Source organism: Dipodomys ordii, unplaced genomic scaffold (genome assembly GCF_000151885.1).
Source record: "Dipodomys ordii isolate 6190 unplaced genomic scaffold, Dord_2.0 Scaffold3, whole genome shotgun sequence".
NCBI lineage: Eukaryota > Metazoa > Chordata > Mammalia > Rodentia > Heteromyidae > Dipodomys > Dipodomys ordii.
The window spans coordinates 37,584,092-37,605,320 of NW_012267219.1; the positions used below are offsets into that span (position 1 = coordinate 37,584,092).

The 21,229-nt window shown below is 47.9% G+C and overlaps 1 protein-coding gene across 1 annotated transcript in view; it reads left to right on the forward strand.

The window, feature by feature from the left end:
* Positions 1–21,229, forward strand: part of LOC105987797 (ankyrin repeat and BTB/POZ domain-containing protein BTBD11-like) — a 110,993-nt gene that overhangs the window by 15,699 nt on the left and 74,065 nt on the right. The window contains exons 3-4 of the mRNA XM_013019168.1: positions 7,979–8,128; positions 17,027–17,231. Of these exons, the coding sequence (XP_012874622.1) occupies positions 7,979–8,128; positions 17,027–17,231 (355 nt within the window). The remainder of the gene's footprint in view (positions 1–7,978; positions 8,129–17,026; positions 17,232–21,229) is intronic.

Below are 21,229 nucleotides of genomic sequence, written 5' to 3' on the forward strand. Positions count from 1 at the left end.
TTAGTTACTCCAGGGGAAGGGGGAAGAATAGAAACTAGCTCCTCACCTTACTCCAAATAAGGCACCATTTTCTCTCTTCATCATAAAACTAAAATTATCAGCAAGAAACACAGCTAATTTTTTCAAATAATCTTGAATGGAGGAAAGGACCTCTAAATATAACCCAGACTTAGAGTCTAAAGAGAGAAAGGCTGATTACTTTTGTCTACATGGAATGAAGACACTTGTATTTGGAAAAATACTGAAAGATACTCAGAAAGTAGTTGTTAAACCTGGAAAATATATGTGAGCAGCACAAATCAAACAAAGGGCTGGTTTCCTTAATGTAGAAAGAATACTTAAAGAGCAGTAAGAATTCAAGATTTATATAGAAAATTGAGTAGAAAATATACAGATACCGTATTAGCTATATAAATCTGTCATGTTGGGGCTGGGAAGGTGGCTCAGTGGTAGAGCACTTGCCTTGCATGCATGAGGCCCTGGGTTCAATTCCTCAGCACCACATAAGCAGAAAATAAAAGCCAGAAGTGGTGCTGTGGCTCAAGTGGTAGAGCGCTAGCCTTGAGCTGAAGAGCTGAAGGATAGCGCCCAGGCCCAGAGTTCAGGCCCACAACCAGACCCAAAAATAAATAAATAAATAAATCTGTCATGCTAATAGTTCTATGAAATAAAATTAAATGAGACACTTTCTCTAGCACTTGTTCTGGTTAGGGCATCACATAATTCCTTTACACAGTTGTGCTTACTGCGGTCTTTGCATTGATATTTGGCCCTTTGACTAGATTCTAAGTTTCATAAAAGACAGGATCCCCTTACACCATTATACCCTATAGAGAACTGCACATTGTGTAGACTTCATAAATACTAGTTGAATGAGTGAATGAATTCATGAATGAGAATAGATAGAAAGTTCTGGAATCCTACACAAGAAACCAATAGTAGTAGTAACCTGAGAGACGAGGGGCAGAGAAAAAGAGTTGGCTTTTTGCTTTACCATTTTATTCACTATCCATGACTAAGGTGTTTGAAATTGGAATGTCCACCTTGATAATGTTTTGAGAGCTATGATAATTTTAGGTAGATATCCAATACAGGCATGAGATGACAAGGAAGCAGAGGGCCAATCTGGGATGGATGGATGGATGGATTGGAGGGTTGACTGGTAGGTGGATGGATGGATGGACGGATTGGCGGATGGTATGAATAAAAATAGCAACTGTTAGTGGGCCACGGAGAAGCCAAAAGAAAAATTCTCCTCACATTTGCAATACAAATATATGTACCCATTACCCATCCATACATACTGTATCAGTGTACCTCCTACTGTCCACAGTGCTTTCCTGACACCTGACCTTAGTCGAGACTTTACCTGGGTCCCCTTACTTCTGACCTAACCACAAGAAAAACATGACCACCTGTTGCCCATGAGGAAGGAAAGCCATGAAGTCACCTTGGCTTCCTTTACCTGCCCTTTCTGTCTTGCCTGCTGATATCTCAGTACTCAGCAGCTGCACTGTTTCCTTGTCTTAGGCCTATCCTTTCTGGGTTGGGAACTTCTGAAAAGCAGAACTTTCAGCTCCTTTGAACTTTGGCATCTCTGAAGTAATTCTCGGTTTGGAGCTGAAAGGATGCTGTTCAGAGATGATGAGGTCTAGAGGGGATGAGAGGAAGAGCATATGGTGGGTCCAGAGCAGTGTCTCTAGAACTGGGGATGTGAAAGGGAAGCGAGAGGAATGAGCTGGCAGGTGAAGGTTTGGTTTGTAAGTCCCAGGTTTGGTTTTAGGCTCATGACCAAGGTCCTCTATGGTCTACCTTCCTCCTGGTCAAGACTCTCCTCCCACCTCAGCTCGGCTCAGCTCATTCTATCTTTACATTTCTCTGAGACTTTCTCCTCCCTGGAGTGCCTGCCAACAATAAGAATTATCATTATCCTAATAATAATGATGGCAGACACTGATTAGACTGTGTATAGAAATGAAGATGTATGTGTATTTATCTTATATTATCTCCCAGGAGGCCTGTGAGGATTACATTGTGACTTTTCCTTAAATAATCACAAGGAGACAGAGATATATTCAGGGGAGGCCAAATAAATACCTACAGCAAGCCTCCTGAGAACTGTGATTCAACCTGGGCCTTCAAGCTTCAGGATTCATGCTTCTTCTTCTTATTATTATTATTATTAATATTTGGTGATACTGGGACTTGAACTCAGGGCAAGTGTGGTACCACTCTGTCATGTCACTGGCCCCATTTGCTTTTATTACTTTTTCATTATTTTTCCTAGGCATCTCATGAGTTTTGTCCAGTCACTCTTGGACTGTGATCCTCCTTCTTCTTCCTCCTACATTGCTGGGGTTACTAGTGCATACCACTAGGCCTGACCTGTGTTATTGAAATGGGAGCTTGTGCCCTTTCTCAGCAGGCTGGCCCAGAACTATGATCCTCCTATAAGTATCTGGAATTACAGGTGTGAATCACTGTGCCCAGCTAGAATCTATACTCTTTCAACTTTATTCTGTGGCATTGACCTGCCAAGGTTCCAGCTGATGCCGAGCTCTCTGAGAAGCATCCCTGAAACTCCAGAGCTACCTCAGGCTTGCCCTGCTGGGCTCGAATTGCAGGAGATAGAGGGCCCATGCACAGCTGTGCTCTGCATTTTCTTCATTGTATTTTATCCAGGTATGGAGCTGTCTCCTGAGCCAGCCATGAATCTGAAGAGGCTTTGTGGTGCTCAGTGTTTGTAGCTGAATGGATGATGAGCCCTGAATAGCCTTATACTCGTAATGTGAACACATTACGCTCCTGTGTACTCAGACTCTGTGTCTGAGTGTGTCCTTAAGCCCCTTCTGAGCATGCTCCATCTTTGTGTTTCTCCCATCGTCCTTCTGTCATGATCTGCCGTCAGACTTCCTAGGAACATTCTCTTATCAAGGGACCTTTTTTGGGAGGGACATAAAACCATGGTCCAGCCTCCAACTAGTTGGAGGAAGGAGCACCTGCTTCTGATAGACAAATGTATAGATCATGCCAACTCTAAATTCTTTCCCTGCTACCAAGCATCTTAAAGTAAAAAGAGGTTTCCTTGCTGGTTGTATGGAATTTTTTTTAATCTTATTTCTTCATAAATTTGCCAGTGAAAGAAAGGCTTCTAGCACTGTCTGGGTTATTGAATTCCTAAATCTTTAGCTTCAAAGAACTTCATTTACTTAGATAATTAGCAAACATCTATCGACCCTGTCTCTGTGCCAGGCTGTCCATATATATTATCCCATTACTGCCTCCCAGCCAAGCTGTGAGAGTGTGGAAAGCATCAAACTCTGCAGGGGAGGGCAGGGGGCAGGGAGAACAGGCTCAGAGAAGCAAGCTAGGGCCCTGCTGCCCTACTGTATGGCTACATCGATGCTTTCCTGTTTGGAAAAGCCAAGCCAGGTGCCAGGACCTCTGTGTTAAGTTCCAGGGGTTTACACAGAGGCAAGTTGAGCACTTGTCTGTTTTATGATCAGAGACAGGACACAGCCCACTGGGCTCACATAGTCAGCCCAGCATGGCACCATTCTCATCACCAGCATCACTGAATGAGGGCTGGTGGCGGTCTAGCCTGGTTCTCTCCATATGGGTGAATAGCATCCCTGCCCCTAATAGAGAGAGAGGGAAGGCAGGCATCTGCTAAACGGCACGCAGGAGAAATGTACCCCTTGCGGCCCCCATCAGAGATAAAAGGCCCCACATGGATTGTTCAGGGTCTCCCTGCTCCTCCCTCCCCCCAAGAGTGGCACGTGTTTTGTGTCCTGAGTGAACCTACTACTATAAGGTTTTCTGTCTCCAGTCTCACAGAGTTTAGAAACATGATCTGCAAGACTGAATGCAGACTTTACATCAACCAAGCTACACCTTGGGGGACCAGGTACATAGTGGACTCTCACTGTCAGCCAGAGGCAGCAAACTGGCGAGCAGGAAAATCCTTATCCAGGGGGAGGCAGCATGGGTGCTCAGCTGAGAGGGAGCCCAAGTCGTGAAGGCCCTCCATTCTACCTCAGCACCCAGGACAGAAAGCTTATCTATGGATGGGATGTGACATCCCAGACATTATTTGTCACTTTTAGGGGTCACTTTTAGACCCTTTTTTTTCTGGGGTCCGGTCATGGGGCCTGAACTCTGGGCCTGGGCGCTGTCCCTTAGCTCTTCAGCTCAAGGCTAGCACTCTACCACTTGAGCCACAGCGCCACTTCTGGCTTTTTTCTTATGTGGTGCTGAGGAATCGAACCCAGGGCCTCAAGCATGCAAGGCAAGTGCTCTACCACTGAGCCACCTTCCCAGCCCCTCCATAGACCCTTTTAAGAAGTTAAATGAAAGCCTGGTATTGGTGGTTCATGCCTGTAATCCTAGCTATTCAGGAAGCTGAGAACTGAGGATGACAATTCAAAGCCAGCCTGAGTAGGAAAGTCTGTGAGACTCTTATCTTCAATTAAACACCAAAAAGCTGGAAATGGAGCTGTGGCTCAAATGGAGCACCGGCCTTGAGCAATAAAGCTAAAGGAAATTGCCTAGGCCCTGAGTTCAAGCCCCAGTACTGATACACACACAAATGAAGTCCTTATTCAAGTTCACAACATACCACAAATCATAGGATTCCACCTCGCAGTCTCACTGCAGACACTGCCCCATGACCACCTGTTCTCCAAGAAAGTTAATTCTGTTACCTATAAAGTCAAACTTGAACTTCAATTCTAAGTCCTTACGCTTGGGTCTTGATCATCAGGCTGGGGCTGTCCCTGGCTCCAACAACTGTCCCATCTCTGACACTCCATTTGATGCTGGGCCTTCTCGAACCTCGCCTAGAGATTTTATTTTTTTTTTCACACAGAAATAAATGATTCGACTTCTGGTATAAGCCTCCTATGGAGTCATCAAAAAGAAAAGCCTTAGTATATAATCTTTGCATAATAGATCAATTATAGATTTCCCAAATCTCAGTGATCTAGCTCTCAAAGCTTCTTTGAATATGATACTTTCACATTTAAATTTCAAAACTCTCTTAAAGGAAGAGGGATAATTCCAAGGGGGAAATTGTTTATTCATGCCACTAATGCATAAAGTAACCCAAACTGGGGTTGGTATATGTGGGTTGATTCTCATCTGCATAAATGTGGGAGAGTCTTGAGTCTTGTTGCTAGGCACACATCAAATGTGTCAGTACTGGTCAGCTCCTCTCCATTATCTTCCTCAGCCCAACCAGCAGCTCCCGCTGCTACCCCCATTTCCCAGAATAAGAACATGAGGCCCAGAGAGGTTCTGTGACCTCTTCAAGGTCAGATGCAGGCACTGGCAGATCTGGGATGCAGTGCTGGGTTGCAGTCTCTGGGTCTCCTTCGTCTGTCCTTCAGCTGCTGTGTGAAGCAAAATTTGGAGGTGCAGATCGGCACTAACTCGCAACAAATAATGCAGATTCCAAGCAAACAATCACAGGGAACACTGGATTCACATGGACTGGAACACTGGATTCACATGGACTGTTCATTACGTCCACCTCCCTGACATCTGGGCCTTGGTTCTTGGGCTTCCTTTGTGCGGCTCTCCATCTCCCCCTCTCTCACAAATGAGAACCCCATGCCTGTGAAATTGGGGTTGTATGGCACTTTGGGTGGTAAGTTCTTCAAGGAGCAAGGCATTTCTGAATCAGAGACAGAGGCATCCAGGGTCTCAGGTGACCCCAGATTCAAACTTGCCTTAGCCTCTGACTCCCAGGGCAGAAGTGATTCTGCACTTCGATTGGTCTACAGGGGAAGAGTGGCCTTGCGTGCTGAGCATTCCTGTGAGCGTCTGGCTTTCCCTAGGGAAGAGGTACAGGCATGGCAGACCCTCAGTGCCCAGATCATTGCCCGACAACAGGTAACTAGATAAAGAAGATGCAATACACACATACCATAGAATATTATGCCAGAAAATATGATATGTATTTACCGTGGAATATTACCCAGCCATTTGCAGGAAAGTGGGTAGAGCTGAAATGATTATGTCAAGTGAGATATACAAAAGTACACACAAAAAAACAAACACTGCATGGTTTTTTGCTCATGTGTAGAAACTAGGCCTAAAATATACACCTATCCCTGGCATATTCAAACTTACATATACGTATGGAGAGCGTATGATTGTCACTGTGAGGCTGGGGTGTGGGGAGGGGGATAGAGAATGAGGGTGAATCATGAGGAAATACAAGGTGTCTGTGTATGAAGATGGCCCAGGGAAACTCACTGAAAGCTGGTGGGGTGGGGGTGGGTATGCAGAAAGAGTGTGAAGATCTGACACTAACTTGTAATAGATGCCTAAATCAAGGCCCTGCTGAAGCCCCTTTGTACAGTTACTATACATGAAATCCTGGGGAGAAAATATGTCGGGAAAGTAAGGCAGGCTGTGTTGGGGCTGTGTTGCTGAGTGCTAACTGTGGGGTGGGAAGACCAAGAGAAGAGGATATGGAGTATCTGCATATATGAAAGTAAAGTAATCAAATCTACCAAAGTTGTTTCAGGAAGGGGATCAAGAGACATTGTACTTGAATAATGAAAGGGCTCACAGTGGTCAAGACTCATTACATCCATATACTCCTTTTGAATGGAAACTCCTTTATTTTTTAATATATTTTTTATTGTAAAGATACTGTACGGAGTGGTTACAGTTACATGAGCAAGGTAATGAGTCCATTTCCTATCGAGCAATTCCTTTGTACAACTACTTAACCATAAAAAAATTAAAGAATAAGTGCTTAAAAAAATAAAGATACAGAGTCGTGGGAGAGCCAGTGGCTCACCTCCATAATCCTAGCTACTCAGGAGGCTGATATCTGAGGATTACGTTTCAAAGCCAGCCCAGGCAGGAAAGTCCATGAGACTCTTATCTCCAATTAACCACCAGAAAACCAGAAGTGGTGCTGTGGCTAGTGGTAGAGCATTCTCATTGAGCTGAAGAGTTGAGGGACAGCATCCAGGCCCAGAGTTCAAGCCCCATGACCAAAAAGAAAAAGAAAAGAAAAGAAAAAGGAGAGACAGAGACTGAGGGCAGTAATGGGAAGGAGTAAGGTTGATGGGTACAATGCATGCATCTGTGTGTCTGTGGAAATGTCACCATAACCCCCCCCCTTGTATAGCTAATATATACTAATTTTTTTTAAAAAAAATTAAAGCTCTACAAGGTGGATATGTGGCTCACACAGTAAGAGTGCTAGTCTGGAATGAGAAAGCTAATGGGTAGTGCCCAAGCCTTGAGTTCAAAAATAGTAGTAATAATAACCATAATTTTTTTGTTGGTCATGGAGCTTGAACTTGGGGCCTGGGCACTGTACCTAAGCTTTTTCCACTAAAGCCTAGGGCTTTCCACTTTGAGCAATAGCTCCTATTCCAGTTTTCTGGTGGTTCTTTATTGGAGATAATAATCTCATGGACTTTCCTGCCTGGGCTGGCTTTGAACCGTGATCCTCAGATCTCACCCTCCTGAGCAGCTACAATTCCAGGTGTGAGCCCCCCCGCCCCCGGCACCAGGTGAATTTTTAAAATGAAAAAGCATTAAAAACCTCTACAGCACAAACCTCACAGATCCCATCCTAGCTACACATTGGTTTGACATCAGTTGAACCAATAGAACGAGCCCTCTGAAGCCAGTGCTGGGCACTGGGGGAGGGGGAGGGGCAGGGCCCACTGTAGGGGGGGGGGGAGGAGAGGGTTCTGTGTCTTTGAGCATTGTACATCCCCCTGAGAAAAAAGATGTGTGCCCACATGTTTGTGCAAATCCCGTGTCTAGGAAGATCTTCGAAGGAATTCCAGGCAGCCATGCCTCAAAGAATACAGGCGGTGGGGGGGTGTCCCGCGAGGGGGGGTCCCCCCCACCCCCGCCCACCCCCGCCCAGCTTAGCAGCCCCCACCATTGGAGAGCTGATGTCTCACCTGCCTTTCTCTCTCTGCCCCCTTTCTTCTCGCTGCAGGAGTGCTGTGCCTGCCAGACAGCTTGAACCTCCACCGGGACCCACAGCGACCCAGCAAGCCCGGAGAGCTGCCCATGTTCAGCCAGTCCGAGCTGAGGACCATCGAGCAGTCCCTGCTGGCCACCCGGGTGGGCAGCATCGCGGAGCTGAGTAAGTCCTTCCCAGCCGGGTCTGATCTGTGCCCACAGTGGCGCTCTGTCTCTCATACCACGCCATGCCAGCACTGACCTCTCACAGGGCAGTGTGTTGTACCCAGGCAGGTGAGCCTTGGATGGAGCGTGTGCTGTGGACATCGCCCCGTGCTAGGGTCCGCAGGATGGGAGGCCAGTGATCAGGAGCGAGGCACATCTAGCAGACTTCCCCAGGCCACACAGTGAGGTCAAGTTCTTCATCTGTTCTTCTTTGTAAGATAGAGAAGGAAACTGTACCCAACACAGAGGAAGTGGAGTTGTCGGGATTCAATGGACGAGGGTCCATGAAGGACCTGACACAGTTCTGGGCACACAGGCAGCGTCAGAGTGCTGCTCCCTGTTGATGTCCACGTGGGATCCATTTCAAGCGTGTGTCCCATCACCTCACCCCTCTGTTTAGAATCTCTGCTGCCTTCCCCTCTGGCCCACAGGAAAAAACAAACTCTTCAGAATTGCTTCTAGGTTCTCCCTACCCCTCCATGTTTTTGTCCTTTTCCTGTGGTGCCTTGCTCTTCGAACACAGCAGTCATAACCTCAGGACCTTTGCACTCACTGTCCTCTCTGCCTGATCACTCCCTTCCCTCAGATATAGCTTGCTCGGTCATGACCTTCAACGTTCATTCCAGTGTTGCTTTTTCTCAAACTTGTGTAAAAGGATAATTCCCTGAGCACTCTTGTATTTGTCCACTCAGGGTGTGATAAACAGTAAACAGTAGCTGGGCTCTGGTGGCTCACACCTGTAATCCTCACTACTCAGGAGGCTGAGATCTGAGGATCAAGCCAGTCTGGATTGGAAAGTCTGTGAGGCTCTTATCTCCAATTAACCACCAGAAAACCAGAAGTGGTCCTTGTTAGGTTTTTAAAAAGAGGTGGCTGAGTAAGAGCCACACCACGCACGTGGTATTCAGGTAAGGGGTAGGTTTATTCAGTAGACCTGCTGGGACCAGGCCAGCTTGGCACTCCACGCGGCTGGTAAAGAAAGCCTACAAAAGACCTGGGAAAGACAGAGAGCTGGGAAAGAGAGAGAGCTGGGAAAAAGCTGGGAAGGTGATGGGAAAGAGCTGGGAAAGAGAGAGAGCCGGGAAAGAGAGAGAAGGAAAAACAGCTAGAAAAGAGCTGGGAAAAAGGGGCATCTGGGCCTGGGCTAGGCCTTGTCTAGGGTATGGGCAGAGAAAGGTGTGGCCACATCAAATTCAGATGTGACCTCAGCGGATGCAGATGTGACCTCTTCCAGGTGTGCCAGTTGCCTAGGTAACGCAGGTACTGGGCGGAGACCTTGCTTCGAGGAGGGTGGAGTCTGCTCGCCATCCAGTGCTGTGAGGGCAAAATGGTAAAGCACTCACCTTGAGCAAAAGAGTTCAGCAGCATCCAGGCCCTGAGTTCAAGCCACATGACCAACACACACAAAAAGACAGACATTTTGTTTCTCACAGTTCTGGGCATGGGATGGTTTGGTCTCTGGTGAGGACTTTTTCTTCCTCAGTTGTTGTTTTCTCACTGTGTTCTCATGTGGAGAGAGAGAAAGAGACTCAGAGGAATGATTAGAAGAATGTTCTGGAACTTTTGGATGGCGTGAGCCCCTTTGGCAGTGTAGGAGCCCCGTGGCCCCTGCCTCAGAATAACATTTATCAAAGCATTACGCACACAGCCCTAGAAAAGAAACTGTGGTCCTATTGAAGGCTGGTATGGCCAGGCGCTGGTGGCCTATGCCTGTAATTCCATTTGGGAGGCTGAGATCTGAGGATGGTGGTTCAAAGCCAGCCAGGGCAGGAAAATCTGTGAGACTCTTACCTCTAATTAACCACCTGAAAACTGGGTGGTGTTGAACTGTGGCTCAATGTAGTAGAGCACTAGCCTTCAGCAAAAAAGCTCAGGGATAGCACCCAGGCCCTGAGTTCAAACCCCACAACTGACACCCCCCAAAAAGAAGAAGAAAAGAAAAAAAGTTATGACAGAAAGGAAGAACTGAGAGAGAAGGAAGGAAAGGATGACATTGTCCAAAAAGAAATGTACTCCTTACCTGACTTAAGAAACAGTAAACCCTCTGTATATCACTTTTATAATATCAATAAAAACTGAAAAAATAAAAATCAATTTAACAAAGCAGTTACCTAGAGGCTTTTCCTCTGAAGTGTGGAATGGTCGTTCTGTGCTCTTATTACTGCATGACATCACAAGGCTTAGCATGACCCCACGAGGTACATTGGCATTGATTATACTCCCCAGGGAAACTGCAGGGCGAAATGCCACAGCGCGGGGGCACCTGTGACCCTCCTGGAAACCTATACTCTGAGCACACACAGTTGAACACGGCTCCATAGCCTGGCCAGGAAGGGGCCAGGTTCAAAGCTCTATCCTGGGGTAATTCCCAGGCCCCTCCTGGCCCATTACTCAAGGAATTGGCCCTGCCTAATTCTGGTACTTTCTTAGTAGGAAGGATTTCTCTCCACAAACATGCTGCCTATCTAAGCAGGCAGCCTGCAGGGGAGACTGGCTACGTAGACTCTTTTTCAGGAGAATTTGCTCTAGCAATTAAACACCATCACCCCTGGGGGTTGACTTTCACAGGTGAATTGTAGGCATACAAATGAGGGTCGCTAATTGCCACCGAGTTTTGCACATTCATTTGCAAAGTCAGTCCTGCGGACTGTAAGTTCTGAGGGTGTCAACTACAAGGAATAAGACCTTAACCGCCCCTTTCCCTCGCCCTCCCCCGCTCCAGGTCTGATTGTAATTGAGGCTGGCTTGTTGTGAAGCCTGGATCCGCACAGACTGGCGCTCTCTGTGTCTAGAAAACTCTCCTTCATGTTCCCAAGTTACTCTGCCCAGGCGGGTAGTGGATGCCACTTCTCCCAACAGAGAAGTGGAGAGGGTTTGTCTCTCAAGCTGTTCTTCAAACAGGTCATAGCCCCTCTGACAGCCAGTCACTGTGAAAAACCTTTTCTTTTTTTTTGTCATTACCAGAGCTTGAACTCGAGTCTGAGCAGCTGCCCCTTAGCCTTTTCACTCAGACCTGGCACTCTGCCACTTGAGCTATACCTCCACGGCTGGCTTTTTGGCAGTTAATTGGAGATAAGAGTCTCGTGGATTTTCTTGCCTGTGCTGGCTTTCAGCCATGATCCTCAGATCTCAGCCTCCTGAGTGACAAGGATTACAGGTGTGAGCCACCATCACCCAGTTTGTGATCACCTTTAATGGGAATCCGCCCACTGTCTGAGGCAGGGATGGAGGTAAAAGTTGGCTAAGGAGTGTGCCCAAGGTCAAGCACACTGGCGAGCTGAAGAGCTGGAGTAGAATCCGGGATCCGGGGCCAAAGCTGCCAGCCATCTATGCAAACCCGGCCTCTCTCCTCTCCTGTTTCCAAGGACTCAGACGCTGACTTTTCAGCATGGGTTTGGGTGCAAGGAGCCTTTGTCCACAGTGCTCAGCGTGGCATGCAGGAGGGAGGGCCTGCTCCTCAGGGCTGTGCAGAAGAGCCTGAGCTGGGCAGCTGGGAGCAGCACCCCCCGCCAGAGTAGTCCAGGGTATGATCCTAGACGATGTGCCACAACACTTTGTAATTTTAATTGCTATGCATATTTTATGAGTAGGAGAAAAACATTCGTTTTCCATTTATGGCGCTGATAGGAAGTTTCCCTTTTAATGGGTATATGTGTGTGACTGAATGAGCCAATTTAAAGAGAAATATTAAGCAAATAAATTGCACCAGCTGTGCATAGACCAGAGGGGCAAGGTGACAGTGATTCCCAAGGGGTCGACATCTGAGAAACTCAGCTGTCAGAGGACTGGACCCCAGGAAGTCTCCTGGAGCCATATTCCAGCCGCCAAAGCTTGGAGTAGATTCATGGAACTTGTAACCCGGGTGGAGGAGGCAGCAGGCAGCACTTGAGAGCTCAGCGTTTGAAACAGAGACGGACATGTGGTCATAATGATGGCGGTGGATGGTAGTGGTGATGACGATGATGGTTATGATGATGAGAATAATGGTAATGTCTAAGATGATATTGATGGTGGTGGTGATGATGATGATGATGATGATGATGGTGAGAGGGATGATACAGCTGCTGGAAATAATGTAGCAGTGTGCTGAACTTGGTGATGGTTATGATATAAGTAGTTCTGTGCTGGAAGGCAGAGCTAGGTACTTCTTGTGTGCTTTTCAAGTAATCCACCCAGCAAATCTGTTATCACCCCCCACTTACAGAGAGATGGACTGCCCTCCCCCAGGATCACATAGCTAGTTGTGGTAGGTCAGAGTCAGAGAAGAACATTCCCCACCAGACACTGCCCCCTCCCCCCACCCCACCCCCACCCCCAGAGGAGGGCAGCACACATCGTGCACTCACTGACTTTGAATCCCAGAGGGGAAGGGAGGACACCTAACTGTGGAAAGCTACAAATATAAGCAGGAGTCCCAGGTACACAGGGGAAGGGGATGGGGGTGGGGAGCTTGACTCTGACCAGAGGCATCTAGAAGACTTCATGGAAGAGGTGACAGAGGACCGAAGTCCTCAGTAGTCAGGAGGAGGTGGGGAAGGACAAGCCAAGGTGAGAAGCCAGCAAAAAGCTGGGAGCCTGGACGAGCAGGGGGAGCTGAATGGCTGCCTAGGACATGAGCAGATGGCTAACTGGACAGAGGGCCAAGGCACCCACACCATTTCTGCCCTCCGCTCTCCCACCTCCATTGTCTTTAATGGTACTGCAGTGTGAATCAAGGGCCTGGGCTTGGTCGGCACGTGCTCTACCGCTCCAGCCACTCTCCCATCCACTTTTCTTTTCTTTTTTTTTTTTTGTCCCTCAGCTCTTCAACTCAAGGCTAGCATTCTACCACTTGAGCCACAGCGCCACTTCTGGCTTTTTGCTTATGTGGTGCTGAGGAATCGAACCCAGGGCCTCAGGCATGCAAGACAAGCGCTCTACCACTGAGCCACCTTCCCAGCCCCCCCATCCACTTTTCTTTGCAGTTACTTTTTTCAAATAGAGCCTCACATTTCTGCTCCCCCAGACATGGACGTACAATCACCCTCTTTACACTTCCCTCCCAGCCAGGATTACAAGCATGTGCCAAGATGCTAAATTTTTTTTGTTGTTGTTGTTGTTGTTGCGATAAGAGCCTCAAACTGTCTGCCTGTGGGCTGGGAAGGTGGCTCAGTGGTAGAGTGCTTGCCTTGCATGCATGAGGCCCTGGGTTCGATTCCTCAGCACCACATAAGCAAAAAGAAAAAAGCCGGAAGTGGCGCTGTGGCTCAAGTGGTAGAGTGCTAGCCTTGAGCTGAAGAGCTGAGGGACAGCGCGCAGGCCCAGAGTTCAGGCCCCACGACCGAACCCCCCCCAAAAAAAACTTTCTGCCTGGCTCCCTTTTGCTTTTTCTTCTTTTGAGCCATTTATCGGGACCCTTAGAGAGAGAGACAGAGACAGAGAGAAACAGACAGAGATAGACAGAGAGACAGAGACAGAGAGAGGAGCAGATAGAAAGGTGAGCCTAGGTGGACAAGCAAAGTGACCACCTAGCCCACCTTCCTCCTCCCACTCCCCCCCCCCAGGCCTATAAATTTGTTATGCTGATTATAAAAACAGTATATACCAGAATTCAATGCTTGGGTTTTATCACGAAGTTGGACAGGAAATATTACCCAGAATCCCACAAAGCAGACAAGTCTCTGGGGGGAGGCCTTTATGTCCCCTCCCCTGGTATTTACTTGGTACATCACTTTTAATGACTTAATCCTGATCACACAGGGAGCGATTTTGAATTTCACTGTCTTCCAACTTACCGTGCTAACACCAATCTTCTTCCTCACGAAATCCCAGTTGTATTCAAACACTTTAAATGGCTGCTTATTCTTGTTACATTAGCTTGGTGGCTGGCTGTCCTGAATTTTCTTTTAACTGGACTATTTTTACTTTGGGAAGAGTTCCAAAATTTGACCAACAAATTAAGACTTGGGTGTACAAATCCTTAGGCAAGAAGATCTGGGTGTATTTTGAATCCTAACATTGGTACAGATTCCCGAAAACGCTGACTGACTCAGGCCTTGGGAGCATTAATAATGCCTTTTGCTTCAGAATGCAGAATTGCTCCAAAGATGGGTGAAGAGCTAGCTGGCTGCACTGAGCTCCCTTTGAAGGGAGGGACTTGGGTCACTGTGGAATGAAAGATACAAGCATCAGACAGGCCTAGGTCTGGAGTCTGTCCTTAGTAACCCTGGGGCTTCCATTCCCAAATTCAGTACTGTGGATCTCATTGCTTACTACAGGGACTATCATCCTTGACCTCAACCCATTGATGGAAGAAAGTTCCCTGGACTGGACAAGCGGAGATGCCTCTGAATATTGTCAGATATCCCCTGCCTGGAAGAGCGGTCCTGTTTGCAGTTTTCTTTTTATAGGTCTTCCTGGGGGTCTTCCCACCCAGCTGCCTCAAGAATTCCCTTCCCTAGCACTTCTTTTGTTCTTGGCTGTGTTTTCCAGCTGTGAGAGCTGGGATGAGAAGAGGCGGCGTGCTCCAGCTAGGTGTGGTTAGACGCACTGAGGTTTGAGGAAGCAGCCTCTTGGTCCTTGTATGCTGTTGTAACAAAACACTTGAGACTGGGTAACTTGTTGGAGAACAGATATTTGTCTCCTCGTTGTGGAAGCTGGGAAGTCTTAAGATCAAGGTCCCCATGGGTGCACGGTTACCAGAGCTGCTGTCGGCTGCCAAGATGGTGCGCTGTTGTTGTGGCCTAACATGGCATAAGGTGTGAGGGAAAGAGAAGAGACTTATTCCAACTCCACTGCCTTTGTGTTGTCCCTGGGCCCTCAGGGTGCACATTGGAGTGAGGGTGTCCGCTTTACTCAGTCCACAGACTAAAACACCAAGCCCTTCAAGAACTGCCCTCACAGACACACCCAGAGATAAAGCCTTAGCTGCTATCTGGGCATCTCTAGTCCAGTCAGGTTGATCTCTGAAATTAACCACTGTATTCCTGGCTGGGATTTGCTTGTGGGGCCCTCCCCCCTCACCCCTCCCCAACCCCGCCAGCTGTCCAGGTGTGTCAAGACAGTGTGTTGAACTCCAGTGAGCTTGTGTGTGTTTATGTGGCCTTAGGACTCGCACAGCGTGGAAGTTTCCTTCCTTCTGACAACTCCCATCAGAAGCAGTGGCTGCTGGAGTCTTGACCTTGGGAAGGCCAAGTGGGAAGAGCTAAAGAGCTCATTTCCACAAACAGCTGTCCCGCCGATCATGGCTCCTCAGACAGACAGCAGGAACCAAGAAGGGGAGACTGCAGAGGAGGAAACCCCTGCCTCTCATTTTGCCTCCCTTACTTGGGTTTGGATTGCAGGTAGAATTGTCCCTTCAAAAGACTCAGGAGGAGAATGGAGAATCCGTGGACTCTGAAGAGCCTGGTGTCAGGTGGATGATGAGGGACAGAGGTTAGGGAGGAACTAGCATTTTGTCACATATTATGTTGGGGCTCCCTAGGAAAACAGAGCCAATTGATTGTAGGGAGAGGGTGAGAGAGAGAAAGTTACTTGAACAACGTGTATAGAGTTACAAGTCCAATAATTTTAAGGGGGGGGGTGGAAGCGGGTCAGGCCAGGATAAGCTGATGTTGTAGCTTGGGGGAGAATTCCTCCCTTCTTCGGGGAATTTCAGTCTTTGCTTCTCAGACTTGCAGCTGATTGGATGAGGCCCACCCACATTATGGAGGGCAAGGGACTTTACCTCACTTGACTAGACCAACGTCGGACCACACCAGGGGACCACAGCCCAGCCACACTGACCCATAAAACTAACCATTGTGGATGTCTTAGACAAGGGCCATCCAAGTGTGTGACACGGTCCACTGTGCACGGGATGATTTTAAGTGGGACAGTGCATGCAATCACATTGATAGAATGGTTCTCTTATTGTGGTTATTTTATTGTTAGTACTGGGATTGAACCCAGGGCCTTGGGCATGTTAGAGAAGTACTCTATCTCTTGAGCCACACGTCGGGTGCCACAGTGATTCTTTTAAATTCATCTCAGTCTTAATGGCTTAAGAAGGACTGCACATGATAGGAACCGGCAGTTCTTCCCTACCACTTCTATGAATGACAAAGGGAAAGAAGGACAGAGTTCAGCTAGAAGTGAATTATGCTGTTCTGTCTTCATGAGGTTTACTTTTGTAGGGATTTTTTTTTTTTGCTACTTATGGCAAGTGATATTGATTTTCCCTTTATGACACTGACATAACTTTCCCTTCTTTTTTATTAGGTAGATGAAGTTATTAGATAGATGTTTACGATTAGATAGATGTATTTGTATTAGAAAGATGAGCCCATTTAAAATTGAATAAAACAAGCCAGATGCTGGTGGCTTATGCCTGTAATCCTAACTACTCAGGATCCTGAGATCTGAGGATCATGGTTTGAAACCAGCCTGGGCAGAAAAGTCTTATGAGACTCTTATTCTTCACTAACCAGCAAGAAGCCAAAAGTGGAGGTATGGCTCAAGTGGTAGAGCACCAGCCTTGTGCAGAGAAAAAAAAAAGCTAAGTGAGAGTGTGAGGCTTTGAGTTCAAGCCTAACATGAACACACAAAGAAATAAAATAAAAATAAAAATAGATAAAACCCCACAACAGTGGCACTTGGACCTAGCCACACTATGTGGCTATGAATGATTACAGAGTTGGAGACACCTTCTTAACCAGGAGGAGCCAGGGCATCTAGCAGCCCGGCCCCCACAGGAAGTTCCTCCCTGAACCAGTGAGGAGGAGAAGGAAAGAGGAGGAGGAGGGAGGTGCTGGTGGCCGCAACATGCAGGTGTGGGTTGTAGAGAAAGCACAGTGACGCTGACTTCCCAGAAGATCTAAAGTCTTGCTTCTCTCCACAGGTGACCTGGTGTCCCGGGCCATGCATCACCTGCAGCCCCTCAATGCCAAACACCACGGCAACGGCACTCCCCTGCACCACAAGCAGGGGGCGCTGTACTGGGAGCCCGAGGCCCTGTACACCCTCTGCTACTTCATGCACTGCCCCCAGATGGAGTGGGAGAACCCCAACGTGGAGCCATCCAAAGTCAACCTCCAGGTGGAAAGGTAGGACACGCAGGGGCCTTGGCTGGCTCAGCCCGGCGGTGGTGGGTGACACTGCTCTGTGCTGGGTGAGGGCTGAGAAGGAAGAAATGCCACTCCCCAAAACTTGCTGAAGGGATGCCGCTGGCAACGCTGGGCATCTTAGAGACAGGTACTGTCTTTGAAGGTAGGTTTCAGAATAGCTGGTCCAGCCTGGCGCCGGTGGCTCACACCTGTAATCCTAGCTATTCAGGAGGCTGAGATCTGAAGATCACGGTTGGAAGCCAGCCCAGGTAGGAAAGTCTGCAAGACTCTTATCTCCAGTTAACCACCGAAAGCTAGAGGTAGAGCTGTGGCTCAGGTAGTAGAGTGCTAGCCTGGAGCAAAATAAACGCTCAGGGACAGTACCCAGTCCCTGGGTTCAAGCCCCATGACCAGCACACAGACACACATACAGAGACACACGCACAGACGGCTGCCCCAGTTCAGGATGAAGGGGGCCTGGGCCTATAAGGGAGTGGGCCTGTAAGTGCCAGAGGTGTGACAGTATCTGGGGTGTCACACGGGGGCATGGAGCACGCCACCGTCTTGGGCAAAGCATCCCAGCAGAGCAGAAGCAGATGTGGTCAGGAGGTGGCCTCCCAGGGCAGGATGCAGCTCTGGGGGAGGCTGCTTTGCTGTCCAGTGACCCAGAACCCTCGTGGGAGAGGCTGGTGGGGAGCATGATTTCTGAAGTCCCCATCCCAGTGTTTCCATGTCTGTGTGCCTCAACTTCCCCTTCTGCACACCTGGACGTGCCAGGATCCCATGCGGGCTGCTTCACCCCACCATAGAAGTGGGGGGAGGGGTCCAGAAACAGACTTCACCACTGGTGTTTCCCTTCCCCCACTTCCTTGAGCAGTTGCTTCTTAGATCCTTTCCCCAGGCCTTACTCACTCCTAAGTTCTGTGCAGAGTCCTCTGCTTAGCAGAATGCGAGGTTAGGAGAGCAGGATCTGTGATCTGGAGGTCTGGGCTCAAATCCAGCTTCTTCTGACTGGAGGCTGAGGGGCCGTGGAAAAGTGCCTTCAACTCTCTGTGCCTCCATTTTTCACCTGCAGAAGAGGGTTACAAAGACTTAAATCCTGTGAACAGGGCAGCAGGAAACGTAAATGAATGGAACAGTGCCGGGCACAAAGAAGCTCTCAGTGAATGCCAGCATTTATTGTGATATTGTAATCATATTATTCACAAGGACACAGATGTATAACTTCTCACTCAATATGGCTCAATATGGCTTTCCTAGCTGGGCACCAGTGACTCACACTTGTAATCCTAGCTACTCACAAGGCTGAGATCTGAGAATCGCAGTTCAAAGCCAGCCAGGGCACAAAAGTCTGAGTGAGACTATTATCTTCAATTAACCACCAGAAAATTGGAAGTGGCCCTGTGGCTCAAGTGGTAGAGCTGTAGCCTTGAGCTTAAAAGCTCAGGGACAGCTCCCAGGCACAGAGTTCAAGTCCCACGACCAACATGTGTGTGTGTGTGTTTGTGTGTGTGTGTGTGTGTGTGTGTTTCCTTTTTATAACTTGGTTCTAAGAGGTTCTGGAAAGTTCACTGGTTGGCCTGATTTTGCTATGGTACATTGGGCCTCCCTTACAAGTCATTTGCAGCTTGCTAACGCAGGTGTTCGACTGCCAATCATGCCTACAGCTAGGCTTCCTTCCAGAGTCACCTCTCAGCTTTCCATTAAGGGAAGAGGGAGGAAAGGAGCCAAGAGGAGGTGATTTCTTGTCTTCAGGAGCCCCAGGATAGTATTGGTACTCAGTCCAGTCTCGAGTTAACGCATCAGGGCAGTGCTAGGGTCTGCCACCATCCCAGCCAAACCACTGGGCACTCAGCACATAATTCTAATGGCAACTAAGCCATTAATAAATCTAGGACATCCTCACTCCCTCCTGAGTCTAACAGATCTTCTCAGTGACACACCTGGAATATTCCCTCTGAGTGTGTGTGTGTGTGTGTGTGTGTGTGTGTGTGTGTGTGTTGGAGCCACTGGGGCTTGAACTCAAGGCTTCATGCTTTTGCTTGACTTTTCTGCTCCACTACTTCAGCCATGACCCCCCCTTCTGGCTTTTTGCTGGTTAACTGGAGATATAAGAGTCTTAGGGACTTTCCCTGCTGGGGCTGGCTTTGAACCATGATCCTCAGATCTCAGCCTCCTGAGTAGCTAGGATTACAAGCGTGAGCCACCGGTGCCCACCACATCTGGAACCTCCCTCCTTTTTCTGTTCCTTCCAGGCTGTGGCCACAGCTAGCACCTCCTCCTCTTCCTCTGCTCCCTCCTCTCTGCCCCACACTGAACCTTATCCACATGGCTGCATGGTTTCCATATACTTGAGTTTCTCTTGGCCATTTTCCCTTCCAGGAGCTAGCCTTGGATTCACAGTGTAGCTGGAGCAGCCACAAGTGTGAAAGGATGCTCTAAGGATTCCAGGGTTTCTGGCATTTCATTTGTTTATTTATTTTGCTTTGTGCCAGTACTGGAGCTTGAACTCAGGACCTCGTGCTCTCTCTCACTTGACATTTTTTGCTCAAGATTGGAGTTCTACCACTTGAGCCACACCTCCACTTTTGGGGTCTTGTTGGTTAATTGGTGACTAAGAGTCTCACAGATATACCTGCCTGGCCTGACTTTGAACCGCCATCCTCAGATCTCAGCCTCTTGAGTAACTAGGATTACAGGCGTGAGCCACTAGTGCCTGACTAGAACACATTTGAAAGAGGCATGAGCCATCAAGGAGCGTAAAGTGAACAGGGCTCGGGATGGTCAGAGCCATTCATCTCCATCCTTCTATTCCCCACCTTCTATTCCTCAGTTTTCAAAATACAAAGTAGAAGTTAATGTTATTTTTTTTATTTCTGTTCACTTTTTGTCTTCGGTTTAGGGAGTCAAGTAAACCTCAAAAGTGAATCCCAACTTGGCTTCTCACAACTCTGAGAACTAAAACAACTTCCTGTCACCTCTGTACCTCTCCTTGTCACCTGTAGAAGGGGAAAAGCCCACACTCACAAGACTAGCATAGCAATGAATCCAAAATCATAGCTTAGCTCTCCTGGGCCATGCCTGGCCTGGTGAAGAAGGAGCCCCTTCCCCCCCAGTAAAAATGGCAGGTGATAGAAGGCAACGTTTTCTTTTTCTGTTTTAGTCTAAAAATATCCCTGCAGAGGCCAGGGTGTGGTCATCTCTAGAATAGTAGCTACTTCTTCCTGATCCCTAATGCAGTTAACTGGGTGTTAGCAGTTAGCATGTGAATCAAAACCGTCTGTAGCCTACCCCATTAATCTTGATGGTAGGCTACTGATGGGTTTGTGGATTGGTTATATATTTACTTATTTACTTTCAGTGATACTTTTTTTTAATTCCTTGTATTTGTTTTGCAAGTGTTCAACCACTTAAGCCATACCACAGCCTTTTTTTGGTTCTGGGTATTTGCTTATTTATTTATTTGATAGGGCCTCCTGTTTCTATTTATTTATTTACTTACATTATCCTTGGGCCTCCTGTCTTTCTTTGCCTGGAACCAAATTAGATAGTCATATATCTGGCTTCCTGAGCAGCTAGAAACCCAGGTGTGTACCACTCCACTCTACTTATAGGTTGAGCTGAGGTCTGGTTTTTTTTTTCTTGCCTGAGCAAGCCTCCAACGGCGACCCTTCCAATCCACCTCCCAAGTAATTGGGATTGCAGGCTTGAAGTCTCATGCCTGGCCAGTGGTTTTCAAATCGAATCATCCTGAAACACAGACAAGATTTTCTTCCCCTCTGTCATAACCGCTGCTGGGAACAGCAGTGATTCCCAGATGGTCTGGACCATAGATCATCTCAATAAGTGGTTGCCACACAGTGTCAAAAAAAACCTAATAGGTTAAAAAGGAGGGGTTCATGCCTTTAGGAAGCTGGTAATGCCTGGGAGGAACTCTGAAGACTAGGCAGATCATTAGCTCTGCTTCATGCAGTCTCACCAAAAACAAGCCAGAGTGT